At 36.4% G+C, this 13,682-nt stretch overlaps 4 protein-coding genes across 11 annotated transcripts; 2 read left to right on the top strand and 2 right to left on the bottom strand.

Annotated features, from left to right (window-relative positions):
• Positions 1–222: 222 nt before the first annotated feature.
• LOC18105220 (vegetative cell wall protein gp1) lies at positions 223–2,404 on the bottom strand. 8 transcript variants are annotated; one of them, XM_052446753.1, is made up of 4 exons: positions 2,242–2,404; positions 1,778–2,175; positions 1,205–1,259; positions 223–825 (listed from the first exon to the last, which is right to left on the bottom strand). In XM_052446753.1, exons 1-4 carry the CDS (start codon positions 2,402–2,404, stop codon positions 419–421), a joined length of 1,023 nt encoding a protein of 340 aa, XP_052302713.1. In that variant the 3' UTR covers positions 223–418. The 8 variants fall into 8 exon arrangements, with proteins under 8 accessions (XP_052302713.1, XP_052302714.1, XP_052302712.1 ...); XM_052446754.1 differs by having other exon boundaries at positions 1,778–2,151; positions 2,230–2,404; XM_052446752.1 differs by having other exon boundaries at positions 2,218–2,404.
• A 2,074-nt stretch (positions 2,405–4,478) lies between these two features.
• Positions 4,479–5,254, bottom strand: LOC7464926 (kiwellin-1). The gene has a single exon (XM_002320752.4). The coding sequence runs from the start codon at positions 5,173–5,175 to the stop codon at positions 4,609–4,611; it is 567 nt and encodes a 188-aa protein (XP_002320788.2). The 5' UTR covers positions 5,176–5,254; the 3' UTR covers positions 4,479–4,608.
• A 937-nt stretch (positions 5,255–6,191) lies between these two features.
• LOC7464927 (uncharacterized) lies at positions 6,192–8,698 on the top strand. Its single transcript, XM_002320091.4, has 2 exons — positions 6,192–6,443; positions 8,362–8,698. Exons 1-2 carry the CDS (start codon positions 6,315–6,317, stop codon positions 8,431–8,433), a joined length of 201 nt encoding a protein of 66 aa, XP_002320127.2. The 5' UTR covers positions 6,192–6,314; the 3' UTR covers positions 8,434–8,698.
• A 1,967-nt stretch (positions 8,699–10,665) lies between these two features.
• On the top strand, positions 10,666–13,635 carry LOC7496963 (UPF0187 protein At3g61320, chloroplastic). The gene is made up of 4 exons (XM_002320092.4): positions 10,666–11,470; positions 11,733–11,900; positions 12,204–12,410; positions 13,150–13,635. Exons 1-4 carry the CDS (start codon positions 10,772–10,774, stop codon positions 13,336–13,338), a joined length of 1,263 nt encoding a protein of 420 aa, XP_002320128.2. The 5' UTR covers positions 10,666–10,771; the 3' UTR covers positions 13,339–13,635.
• Positions 13,636–13,682: the final 47 nt, after the last annotated feature.

Genomic DNA, 13,682 nt, shown 5'->3' on the forward strand with positions numbered 1-13,682 from the left:
AAAATAAATTAAAAACAAAAAATATTATTTTAATATATTTTTAAACCAAAAAAAAAAACTTGAAATACCAACCACTATCTTAACCACAAACCATACCTAAATCATCCAAAATGCATTGGATGAGCACTACTCCGTTCAGCAACCAGGCAAGGCACTTGTGTACAATTTTCATCTTGCCGAAGCAAATAGAGCCTATGCCAGAAAATGACTAAAACAAGCATGTGAATCCAATATGGAGATTTCATCATATTTCTTGTAAAACCTACAATTGTGCAGCCATTCCAACAAAAGTTATACGCATCACAACTTCTAAATCATTCACAGCATCCCCTTATGATCATGGGTGAGGCTCCACGTATTCTTATTGATACATACTTTCCTTTGAACTTAACAGTTAGGGTGAGTGGGGAGGACTAGCCTACAAAGTCACTCGAGCAGCTCGGAATAATTCCTTTGTTCTTCCATAGTAGATTGGCTTGCTGCCAGGAAAGGTGATAAAGTTCCAGCCAAAAGCTGATCCTCCAACAATATGCGTCCCTTGATTCTCACTGTGTTCAGCTTGCTGCTTTTCAGATGGTTTTGCAAAAACCTGGCCTGGCTGGGACTGATCTGCTGTCTCTTGGAGCTGCTCCTGGGGCTTTAGTCCCACCCCACTTTCATTGGAATTTGGTGTAATTTTCCACTTGGTTATAGTGGCCTTTTCTGCTGTCATCTGCTTGTATAATTCCATAAGCAGCTTCAGCTCTGAGAAGCACAAGTTACAAGGTCGAAAACATGTCTTATGAGCCAACATGCAAATTGCTACATCTACCATCAAAGAGCGATCTGGATTATTGCAAATGATTAATCTAATTGTTTTCTGACTAGCACACAAGAGACGCTAAACGTCCTAATAGGATCAAAACCTTACCAATTTTCCATCAAATCATGCTAAAATGACTCTTTCCATAAGAAATGCAGAGAAGCTTAAGAGAGAGTTTCAGATAGAAAAGACTGCAAATGTTGTCATTGCGAAGCATCGGTGAACAACAACATGACAGACTTAAATACAGCATGTAAATTCCAAGTCTTATACAACTATTAGCAATCATTCCACATGAGGTAAATTGGTGAGTGAAAAAAAGATCACATTTTCATTCAACTATTGTACAAGGTCAACGATGCATACATTCGATGATACAAAAGGGCAAATTGACGAACTTACTTTCTTGAAGTTCCTCAGCTCCCTTGCAACTCCGGAAGTCCACTGTTCCAAGCATCTTCAACAAAACAGAAGAAGTTTAAACCCATCCCATCTTAACATCAACATTTCATGCATAATTAACTTAATGATCGATGCACTAACAAATGGAGACATGTAGTCACCAACTGCAATTCACTGTAACTCTCCAAATGATACAAAGAAACCATTCACTGCTGTATTCTGTGTCACTTAACACTCTCAGACAAGGTTTTCGTAATCTCAAACAAAATTAATAGAACAGGACTCAAAATCTGACCAAGCAGGCAAATACAAGGAATTATTTCAAGTACACTCCACCGAGGGCTTGCAAGCAGTGAAAATTATATTTCAAGGTCATACTTCAACAGTAAATTATGAACTTTTATGAGAATGACAAATTAAAAACACAATGGAACTTAAAAATGAAAAGCATGATCAGATCCCACGAACCAAAATTACCAAAAAGAAAAGTTTAATAACAAAAGAACAAAATGAATTCAAGCCTAAATTAAAACCCAAGACTTAAAATTTAATGATGGGTGTCTAAAAATGTACCTCAAGAACATGGGGTCTGATATCTTTGACAACAGCACGCATCTTGAAGTAGCTGCATTCTTGAACTGGACCACAATTGTCAAGTGGTCTCTTCTTGCTTTCAGAAGGGACAGAAGGAGGTGGTGGTTGTGGTGGCGGTATTGGTGCTGCTGGAGGCGGTGGCGGTGCTGGTGCTGCTGGAGGCGGTGGCGGTGCTGGTGCTGCTGGAGGCGGTGGCGGTGCTGGTGCTGCTGGTGGAGGCGTTGGCGGTGCTGGTGCTGGTGCTGGTGCAGGTTCAGGTGCTGGTGCTGGTGCAGGTGCAGGTGCAGGTGCAGGTGCAGGTGCAGGTGCAGGTGCAGGTGCTGGTGCAGGTGCTGGTGCTGGTGCAGGTGCAGGTGCAGGTGCAGGTGCTGGTGCTGGTGCTGGTGCTGGTGCTGGTGCAGGTGCAGGTGCAGGTGCAGGTGCTGGTGCAGGTGCAGGTGCAGGTGCTGGTGCTGGTGCTGTTGCTGGTGCTGGTTCGGCTGGTGGTTCAGATGGGGCAGTGATAGGTGGGTCTGGGTTTGGGTTCGGATCTGTGTTTTGAACGGGTGGGTTTTGGGGGATTGGTGGGTCCTGGTCATGGTCATGGACTGGTTGTGGTTCTTCCATTGATTTGATGCAGTATTGCAGTGTGTTCTGCGAGTTGATTTTGGAATTAATTCTGAGTTTGAACTAATAAAGATTAGATGATTGCTTTGCTGACTACTGAACTAACTGAGAGAAATGTTTGGTTGTAGGTTGTGGTCTGACAAGCCAAGACATGGTTGAGAGACACTGACACGTTTACGTGGCTTCAATCTGAACTGGTCAAACATAACTTGAAAAGCTTGCTTGTTTGGATTCTTTTTTTTTTTTAAGGAAAAAAAAAACGATAATCATTGTCATTTAAAAAAAAACATTTTTTTTGTTTTTTTAATTAATCTGTTTCATTTTTCTTGAAATTAAAAATTATTTTAAAAAATAAAAACAAAAATAAATTCTTTTCAGGTTGCTGAAAGGGTTAAATGCCAAAATTTATTAGTCACTGCTTGTCGTGCTTTTTAAAAAATTATTTTTTAAAATTATTTGTTTATATTTATTTATTTATATATATAATAATATCAAAAATAAATTTTAAAAATAAAAAAATATTATTTTAATATATTTTCAAAAAAAAACAACATAAAAACTAATTTATTAGATAACATTTTTATTTTCTTGTTTTTGTTTACTACATTTCAAAATTTGAATTAGTTATCAAGGTCAAATTCAACTGTTTTTTCCCCTATGAATCCATTCATCCACCCATCCTTGCATTTTATACATGATTTCTATGGTAGGATTTAAAATGTTGGAAAACGTATTTGAAAAAAAATAAAATCCATGTACTGGATTGATAAAACTGAAGAAGTTCATATACTGCTCCAGCAATTTCCCCATTTATTTTTTATTAATAATTTCGGAGTTTGTAGTGGGAGGCATGGTTTTTAGATCCGGTCTGGTCCAAAGTCTGAGTTCCTAGTTTTTATCGGATTATTGGGTCGTTCAGGTCAAATTTTTTTTTAAAAAAAATCAAAACGATGTTGTTTTAGTAAAAAAGAAAAACAAAAGTCAACGGGTTGCAACAGGATTTTTGACCAGGTATTGCCAAGTCGCCGGGTCAATCTACCAGGTCAGCCGGGTCACACCAGATTTTTTTCTTCTCCTGTTTTTTCTTCAATCTGGCCCGGTTTCAGTTCTGGATTTTGCAATTGACCTGCCAGGTCTGGCCGGGTTTTAATACTATAGCCGGAGGTAACCAAATGAATTCTAGATGATAATACGATGCCTACAGAATCTCAAGTTTAGAGGTAAGTGCAGTGCATATAGATTACATGAATTCCTTATGAGAGCTTTTTTATTATTAATTTGATTGATTGAACACTTATATTTTTTTATTTTAGTTAATTAAATATAATTGTTTAAATTATAAAGGGATTATTCAATAAAGAGGATGATGAGATATTGATAAAAACGAGAGTGAAGTTGATAATAATTAATTATACAATAAAAAGAGTATTTAATTATTTTCAATTTTTAAAAATATATTCAATTGAGCTCAATTGATTATATTGATTTTTCTTCTTGTGTGTTTGGAAATAGTGGGTTTAGCCACAAAAGAAAATGACAAGTTTATCCCTTTTCTTCTTAGTTATATTGGAAAAAGCCAGTTATAAATCAAAATAAAACCAAAGGTTAAATGAGTATTTAGAAAACTCTTAATTAATTCAATTCAAAAGTTTTTATGAAATTTTATATTTAAAATCTTTTTTAGTGTTAAAAAATTGAGTTCCAAATGGACTGCTATAAAAGTAAATTAAAAATAAACATTTCTGATTTATAATTTTAAAGTGGGGAAATTTAATGTTAAAATTAATTTTTTAAAAATATTTATCTAATTCTTAAAAAAAAACATTTTAAAAAAATAAGATTAAAATATTGAGAATTGAATTAAATTCAAATCAAATACTATAATTGAATTCTACGGTAAAGAATTAGCAGTTGAATATTCATCACATGTTGGATTTGAATAACTGTCATCTTTATATAATAGTTAGTTTATTCTCTGACTAAACCTCGCAGTTCTTTAGGAACATACTGAGTTTTTTGGATTTTGTCCAATATTAAAGGCACGTAATCATAATTTAACTGATAGATTTATAGATTAAAAACTCAGAGTTTTGTTTCTAGTTCATACGAAATTTAAACTTGGTATATAATGGTTACATTGTATTATAAGGCCTGGATCAACCTGATGCCACAACAAATTACATGAGAAAACTGTAAATAGTGAATCAAGCATCAGACCAGTAAATATCCATTTCTCCCCAGTCGCTTTCAGGCACTCCTAATGCTTTCCAAACTGCTTTCGAGGCATCAACAATGTTGTTAGCACAAGGAGGCTGGTAATCATGGTCAGAATCACATCCCATTGTAGAGTCACACTCATCCACTACCATGGCCTTGACACTCTTTCCATTCCCATGGATATTTATGGAGTTTAAGCATCTATTCCCGTTGTTATACCATCCAGTTGAAAGCGCCACCACAGGTGTGTCATCCGAGTGGTATTGGTTGTCGCATTCTGATGGCGCACCACCATCTCCACCCTTCTGAAAGCTGTTCAATGTCAAGGTTGCTTTTGTGCTGCTGGTCACTCGCGGTGAACACTTGAAAATGGGGTAAAACTTGCCATCTGCACAACAATCAGAGTCATTCTCTTGATTGCATTGGTTTGGAGGAGGCTTTCTCCCTTCTATGCTCCCACTGGGCTTGCAAGTCTGAGCCTGAATGGTTAAACAAAATGTAACAAGAAAAAGAAAGCAGAAAAGGAGAGCAGTTGAGCAAACTTGATTCTTCATCTTCTATTTGCTCCTTCTGTTCAGCGATGATTTGGTCTGAAGAGTTTGAATCTCTGCCAACCCTTATATAACGACAAACTAGGACAATTTAGTAGCTTTTTATGAAATGTGAAACGGTCAGAATGCCCTTCTTATCACGGCATACATACGAGCCATAATTTTGTATCTATTGTTGATTCCTTTGTGTAGAGAAGCCCAATGACAGTGACAATTTAGCTTGTGCGGAATGCAGAAACAGAAGATTGTTAGCTTGTACAATGTGTATTACAGTGAGTTTCTGCTCCTCTTCTTTTCAAAATCAAATTAGGCCATTACAATGGAAGCAAAATCCATCCGCTTAACATAGCTCTGGCCCATTCCCGAGGCTGCTGGAGATAGGACAAGGGTGTTGAGCGCTGAAACAGAAATGCATCTGGAATTTAACAAATTTATAGTAGAGATGTTCTCCATTGACAAATTTAGCAGTGAACAGAGATGAGGTGATAGCACTTCACAATTCGGGAATGGTAGCAGGGTTTGGTTAGTAACTTGTTTCCTAGCGTGCTCAAGTTTTTGGTGCTACATCTACAAAAATTTCATAAACTGAATATAAAATTTGGATTTTTAAACCCTAATTTTTCATCTAAAACTAGATGTTAACTTGGTATGCTAGCTCCTGACCGGGATATAAAAGAAAAGTCAAATTAAAATTTGATTAGCAGAATCTAATTTGATTTTTTTATTTTAAACTACAATGTTTTATTTATTAAAAAAATTAAAGAAATAGTATTTTAATCAATCCAGATAAACTGTCGAAATTGTAACCTAAATCAGGCCATCAGCGTGTCGGGTTTATACATGACACCCTTGTAAAAAAAATTGATTAACTAGCAAGCCCTCTTACTTTCCGAGTTGAAAATAAAAGGCCCAATTTGAAAAACAAAAATGGGCTGGCCTCTACTGTAATTGGGCCGATTTGAGCCTTCATGAAAACATCCTAGAAAGTTCAAGCGCAGTGTTTTGACTTTTGCGCTATCGTCTTGAGGGAAAAAAACAAAACAAAACAAAATCCAGGCAGGCAGGTACTCTTTCATTGAATTTATGAACTTCTTTGTTCGGTAAGATAATCTAAAATCAAAGCAGCAAGTAGTAATATACTTATGATATACAAGGCGATGAATCCTCGAACAGACAAGATAGTGAGGAGGACAACAATGGTAGCCACTGCTGTTGCTTCTTATTTCCTCTTAACTGCTGACTATGGTCCTCAACCCAATGCTGTTGAACCCGTAAGTCTCTACTTTTTTTTATTCCTTTTCGTTCTTGTTTTGTTTTTGTCGTTTCTTGATAAGAAATGTTTGATTCTTTCTTGATTTATCATCTGTAACCAAATGGTTGATAAGGGATCGTGGAGGGTTTATTTGGGGATTTAATTCGTGGGTTCTTTAGAGTTTTAAATATTGAAACTGTTCATGGAAATTTCTTCATGTTTTTATCACAAAATTGACGATTGTATTAAATCCTTAGTGTTTTTTTTTCTTTACCTCCATCCTTAATTTTACATGCTATAAGAGCAAGAGTCTTAATTAAATTTTGCACACCTCCCCCACAGAGATCATCCCAATGAAAATAATTATGGTAGGCTACAACGAGATGTGTAGTCTTTCAATATTATGACTAGAGTCTTAATCCAAAATCTTACACACCTCCCCCACAGAGATATCCTAATTCAAAACAATTTAGTCTTTCTAAATATTGACCGAGAGTGAATGTCGAGAACTCCCAACTGGCATATCATAGTTGAGAAAGTTTCTTTTCCAAATGGCTTGGTGAAGGCATCCGCAAGCATGTTTGATGAGGTGACATGTTTGGTTACAACTGAACCGTCTTGTATATTGTCGCGAATTAAATGACAATCCTTTCCAACACTCCCCCTCAAGTTGGTGTGTGGATATCTTGGTGTGTGGATATCTTCTATGCCCAACTTATTAAGTGAGTTGAAGAACTCAAGTACCAAAACCTAATATAGTCAAACATAGGCAGCAACAACAGCGGTCTAAAACCTGCAGCAACAACTGGTTCTAACCAAAACTGGATAGCAATAATCGAGGGAGAAATCTCCGAAATAAGGTGGCAACAATAGCAGCCAAAAAAAAACCCATCAAAATGTGGCAACAATCTGCAGTAAAAAACTATAGCAAAATGCAGAGGCAATATCTGCAAGAAAACATAACGTGGTCCCTGCACCACTAGATAGGTCCGAGGCATATAAACTTCACCAAAAACCTATCTTTGATTTGGTTTTCAAAGAGATCGTCATGGCTCTTCATCAGGTTGAATAATAATCCCCACTGAGAGGTTTATAAACAAGCATCATCCCCAGATTGCTCAACAGTTTATATAAGAAGTTCTTGACAGTTTATAAGGAACCTTGGACATGAGACGCAACTCCTCAACTATGATAGTTTATTTGGAGTTCTCACTTTAAATTCACCTTGAAGTTGGGAGTTCTTGACAGTTTATAAGGAACCTTGGATACAAACTCCCAACTCCTAAAGAAAACATTGCTTTCTTAACTGTTTATAAGGAACCTTGGACATGAGAATCTTTAGATAGAATATTGTGATTGGATAGAGAATTCCATAACATGTGTTCTTCAGATGGGAAGTTGTGCGAAGATGAACAATGCTAATGCTGTAGATGCCATCTCTTTTAAGTTTCTCTCATTTAAGGTAGCAGGTTTAGCTGCCTTCTTAGTTTAGATTACCTTTTGCCTGTAAGGGAACATTTTGTTTCACTTGTAAATTATTGTCACGTCAATTGAAGTTGTCTGCCTTGCTTTCTCTATTTTTCCATCTTTTCTCTGAATTGTTTCACCACTTGTTCTCTTCTCCGAATTCTTTTAGTACGGGTTTTAATTTCTGTCCACCTTCTATTCATTTTGTTTGTGAATGTAACATTAGGAGTAAGAATTATGAGTCTTGTTGTGCAATATACTTTGTTTGTGGATATGGCATTATGAGTATGAATTGTGAGTTTTGCACTGTTGTTTCTTTGTCTCGTGCTTGTGATAAGGTAGCAAACTTTTGCTCAAGGTAATTTTCATGTGATGTCAACTATCTGCCTGCCTTATTATAGTGTTTTATTTTCTTGAATGTTCTAACATTTTTGGTGTTTTTTAATATTGATATCCTTCTGCAATGGCAGATCAAAAGGGCCATATTATCAGCACAAAGTTCTGTGAAAGAGTTCATCTTTGGATCAGGGAAAGAGTCCTGAGGTAGTCAAATGGAGAAGGTGAGCTCTAGCAGTGCTAAAGAGCATTAACAAGGATACAGGACACAATTTTGCATGGCACCATGATTGTTCTAGGCTAAGTTTCTTATGGCCATTGTCAAATAGAGGTATCATGAGACCAGGCTCCTTTTTAGCTTTGCCAGAAACTTCTTTATATCTGTACAGTTTTTGCCAAACTCACTACTTAAGATGCTTTCTGTAGCCACATAATTTAAGTGGACACTGATGTCCATCTTTTGCCTTTTCACTCTTTCTTAAGACACGCTATTCTCCCTGCTTGGATGGTTCAAATTTAGATTTTGGAATATCATTGTGGCTGAACATTTAAAAGTGGCCAAAAGTTTTTGGATGATCTTGAGGTTGGTCCTCATGGTCTTCTGGTGACCAATTTTTTTGATATCGGATTAAAGGCAGAAAAATAGAGCATATACTCGGCTGTTCAGTGTTCATGCCTGGGAACCACCACTCTGTGAGAGTGGCTTGATGGTGAACCTGGCTATCCATAAAATGGGTGGTCAATGATTATCAATACAGGATTGCCTTTTTTCGTTACCCCAGACTCTTTTCCCGGGAGGGACTGGAACCAGAGTCCCTGGCTTGTGTTCTCGTTTTGTTCTTTCTCCGAACAAAAATGATGATGGCTCGTGGTGGTGGTTTTTTTTTCCTCGTATTCTTCTTTTCTCTGGTACACTTTCGGAGCATATACTAGAAGAGAAAGTGGTGAGAGCACAAAAGGCAAGGAAATTAGATATTGTGGTATAAAACTTGAAAATCTGAAGATATAATTAATCTCTAACAAGCCAAGTCATTGATACTACCGCTGGTGTTACGAAAATTATGCAAAACTGGAAGGAATGCTGTTCATCTCTGATGCCAGGAAAACAAAACTGGAATGAATCCTTGTGACATTCTAATAATGCTCACCAAACAAGACATCAAAATCTACAATCTTCACTGGTGAATGTAGAAAGTGTGCTCTGGAGGGGCCATATGAATGCCATAGGCTTTCTTGAATTTATCTTTTCCTTCTTCACCAGACTTTTTACTCTTTTTGGCAGTCACTTGATGGACTGAACAGGCTGGGTTGCTAGTGGAAAATGGTCCGAAAAATCCAATTCTCCCCAGATGAGAGGAAAAAAGTTCAGAGTGTGAGTTAAAACTGAAAGTTGCAACTTTCAATTTATCCTGACAGATAAAAAAAAAAACCTTCGAGACTAATTTTATTTTTATTTTTTTTGCTTCGAAGATTATTTTGGGTTTTTCACTTTGTGTTCTGCTTTTATATTATTGTTTTTATTTAGTTAAATATCAAATTAACTTTTATACATGAAAAAACTATTTGAGGCTATTTGTATATTTTTTGCATCTAAGAATATTTTGATTGTGTGTTTTATTTTTTATTATTTTTTTTATCTAGTCAAATATCAAATCGACCCTCATTTTACATGATAATTATATAAAAAAACATTGTGAAAATAAAATATTACCCTTTAACTTCAGTTTTAAATGTTTTTATTTTAGTGATATTTTAATCGTTTAACTGTACAATTAAAATGAAAAGAGATTTATTTGTTCTTGATTAATTTGCTAATGATTAATGTATCTTATGAAAATATTTTAATGTCCTCAACAAATAATGTTAATTTTTTTAATACAAGGGTTAAAACCATAAAAACATTATTCCAATAGAAAAATGTTTTTAAAAATACCTTTTATTTTAGCTTTTGTTCATAAAAAGTGGGAATTATTTAATAGGAAGAAGGAAAAAAACACCTAATTTACCATCTTGCTGATGCTCCAACACAATTCGGCCCCGAGGAAAAACAAAACCATGCATGCCATGTCACAAGCATTAGCATTCCCTGTGCATCATGCAAGCAGACGGCTTCATCGTATGATAAATGGCAAAGTTACAAATATTCTTTACTTATTTCTGACATTTGTGGGCATTGGAGAAGAAAAATAAAGATAAAATATATTTAAAAAAAAAACGAAAGAAAAAGATTCGTTTTTTTAGTTATTTAGTAGTAAAGGGCAAAATTGAAACTTCTTGAAAGGTAGGGAGTAGTTTGGAAAATTTAAAACTATTGGAATAGAAGTGGAATATTGTTGGATCTATAGGGGTAAAACGAAGTTTACCCTTTAAGTTTTTAACCAATTAGAAATTTGAACAGGTGTAAAATCCTCCTTCACAAACAACCGTTCCAACTACCCATCCTCTTCTGCCTTTTAACTACACCCTTCATGCTCTCACTTAGAAGTCCACTGAACATGTCCAGCTCTCCTCTTTTCCTCTCCCAACAAACCCTAACCCTCACCAATGTCACAACCCTCAAACCCTCTCAAACCTCCACTCACCAACATCTCGCTTTCTTCCAGATTTACCCCCAAAACTCCCCTCAAACTACCCCTAACTACCTTCCCCTCCAAACCCCTAAAGGCCAGCACTCCTGCCTTCAAGACCCTTTCCTTTAACTCCCAAACCCCACCAAAAAAACCCTCTAAAGCTATAACCATAACCTCTCTTCTACGAGCTATCCCTGACTGGGCTGATAGAGTAAAAGAGAGAGGAATGCGAAAAAAGAGATCTTTGTACAACCATGAAAAATGGGTTGAACATCGAAGTTCTTTTCGCCACGTAAGGCATTTACTTTCAAGTTTATCTTCGCGGGTGGTTTTGTCATTGGTCCCTCCAGTTATTGCCTTTACCTCGGTTGCTGTGGTTGTAGCAAGTTATAATTCTGCTGTGGAAATGCATTTCTTGCCAGGTTTTTTCCCTGTTTTAAGAACCTCTTCACTGCCTTATCAGTTGACAGCTCCTGCATTAGCACTGTTGTTGGTGTTTAGGACTGAAGCATCTTATTCGAGGTTTGAAGATGGGAAGACGGCCTGGACTAAGGTGATTTCTGGGACTAATGATTTTGCTAGGCAGGTTATTTCTGGGGTTGATGGTTCCAGTAATTCTGCCCTTAAAAGTGAGCTCTTGCGGTATATTATGGCATTCCCCATAGCACTTAAGGTCAGTTTCTTACTCTTGGTCCCCCGCCCGTCTTAATGGATGAATGAAAAGTTGAAGCAATCTAATCTTGAGGAGGTCCATGATTATGATTTAATGTTTAGGGTCATTCACTTTAGTTACATTATACATGTTAGAATTTCAAATAACCGCTAAAGGGAAGCTTTCTCATGATGTTCACTAAATTTTTTATTTGAATAAAGTTGGTGAAATGGTGTAATTTGAAACTCAAAACAGTTCGATCATGACATATTGTTATTTGCAGTGCCATGTTACTTACGGTTCAAATATTGGCCAAGACCTCCAAAATCTGCTCGAAGCAGGTGATCTAGCAATAGTTCTCAAATCTCGGCATCGGCCTCGCTGCATTATTGAGTTCATTTCTCAATGCCTTCAATTGCTGAACTTAGATGAATCAATGAGAAATTTACTGGTACTTGTCCTCTTTGATAAATTGATTACTTGATTTTTATTTTTAACTTTTTAATCTATCTGGAGGAATTTCCACAAGTTGTCCTAGAGCTATCTCTGTTATATTTGAAGTTTTCTTTTCTTTATTGCCACATGATATATAATACAGTTGGTTAAATTTGAAATGGGAAAATTGCTGAAAATTAATCAGGCTTAAACTGGTTTCTTTATTTTCCAAAATTTGTATCCCCCAAGCTTTTACTCAATTTCCCATCATAATTACCAATACCATTCTTTAATCAGTTGTATCTTCATAATGGTGCAGGAGTCCAAAATTTCTTGTTTCCATGAAGGAATTGGTGTATGTGAACAACTCATGGGCATCCCCATTCCACTCTCATACACTCGCCTAACATCAAGATTTCTGGTCCTCTGGCATTTGACTCTTCCTATTATACTTTGGGATGATTGCCACTGGATTGTAGTCCCTTCCACTTTTATCAGTGCTGCTTCCTTGTTCTGCATAGAAGAAGTATGCTTCTCTTTCTTTATTATGAATTCTATATGTGATTCTTGCTGTATTATGCATCTAACTAGTAGGCACTAAACAATGGACTAGTTGCCACCCACAAAACCTACACAAAGCCTTTTCCCTTCAAGTTTGAAAGGAATACCGCTTGACTTAACTTAAAACTTAAAATGTTTTCACACACTAGTTACCTTCCACGGCTCTTGCATTTTGATGATTTATGAGTCAATTATTCGAACATACGTTATTTCTAGATCAAATTTTCTTCCGCTTTCAATGGGAAGCGAAAACATGCCTTTCTTAACATGCAAAATGATGGTGGTTTTTGGTATAAAGGAGTGGGGTTACCATAATGAAGATGATGGATCATGTCAATATTTTTACATATGAACTACAAACAACAATGAAGTGGTGTCCAACATATGGTTCAAAAGTTTGTATGTGCCAAAATAGACTCTCGAGTCCTAAGCTTTTTTGACTGTTTTAGACGAACAAAGGGGGAGTGAAGTTCTCGCACCTGCTTTCCTCTTTTTTTATTAGCAATTAGTTGCATGTCTTTGTGATTGTGTGCATTGCACATGTTTCATATTCGATTATGTGTGCTCAATAGTTCCTAACACATTGTTGGAGAGATGTCAAATAACCTGCTTTTTCCAACTTGTGCAAATTTCAACAGCTTTAGATCATTTTCTGTTTATTCCTTATTTTATAAATTTGTAACTTAGAGTCATTATTTACACAGGTTGGTGTTCTTATTGAGGAGCCATTTCCAATGTTAGCCCTTGATGAGCTATGCAATGTAGTTCAGAGCAACATTTGGGAAGCAATTGCAACTGAAAAGGAGATTCAAGCTCGCCTTGTTGCAAAAAGAAAGAGCCATTCCTGTGAGCACTCAACAAACGGTTGGCCAACTCCTAAGCAGATGGAATAGAGTAAAGAATATTCTCAAATTTGATCAAGGAACAAGACAGTGAACTTCCAAGATCTTACAGAGCTTGCCGCTCCCCCTTGTATGTAAATCTCGTATCATAATTGAGCTCCAGCAGTAAAATATACACGTAGGATGCATTTCCCCCCACAAGGAATCTCATAGCAAGTATATGTTTCAGTATATAGATCAATGTTGCAGTAAATACGCCTGTTGTGTACTCAATAACCGTTTGTAGTTTCTTCCAAATGATTTGGCTTGAAAGAAACTAACTGGAATTACCAATAGCACTTGCATAAATGGCAGTTGTGACCCAGAAAGCATCAAATAGAGGCACCTAGTTGTTG

The sequence above is a fragment of the Populus trichocarpa genome, chromosome 14, assembly GCF_000002775.5.
Source record: "Populus trichocarpa isolate Nisqually-1 chromosome 14, P.trichocarpa_v4.1, whole genome shotgun sequence".
NCBI classification, from domain to species: domain Eukaryota; kingdom Viridiplantae; phylum Streptophyta; class Magnoliopsida; order Malpighiales; family Salicaceae; genus Populus; species Populus trichocarpa.

Coding starts and splice junctions, on each gene's coding strand:
- LOC7464926 (XM_002320752.4), bottom strand. CDS start 5,175: ATGAAGAATCAAGTTTGCTCAACTGCTCTCCTTTTCTGCTTTCTTTTT.
- LOC7496963 (XM_002320092.4), top strand. CDS start 10,772: ATGTCACAACCCTCAAACCCTCTCAAACCTCCACTCACCAACATCTCG. Junction 11,471..11,732: donor CATTCCCCATAGCACTTAAG/GTCAGTTTCTTA, acceptor TGTTATTTGCAG/TGCCATGTTACTTACGGTTC. Junction 12,411..13,149: donor CCTTGTTCTGCATAGAAGAA/GTATGCTTCTCT, acceptor TTATTTACACAG/GTTGGTGTTCTTATTGAGGA.
- LOC18105220 (XM_052446748.1), bottom strand. CDS start 2,404: ATGGAAGAACCACAACCAGTCCATGACCATGACCAGGACCCACCAATC. Junction 1,260..1,777: donor TCAGACCCCATGTTCTTGAG/GTACATTTTTAG, acceptor GTTTTGTTGAAG/ATGCTTGGAACAGTGGACTT. Junction 826..1,204: donor AGCTGAGGAACTTCAAGAAA/GTAAGTTCGTCA, acceptor GCAATAATCCAG/ATCGCTCTTTGATGGTAGAT.
- LOC7464927 (XM_002320091.4), top strand. CDS start 6,315: ATGATATACAAGGCGATGAATCCTCGAACAGACAAGATAGTGAGGAGG. Junction 6,444..8,361: donor AACCCAATGCTGTTGAACCC/GTAAGTCTCTAC, acceptor CTGCAATGGCAG/ATCAAAAGGGCCATATTATC.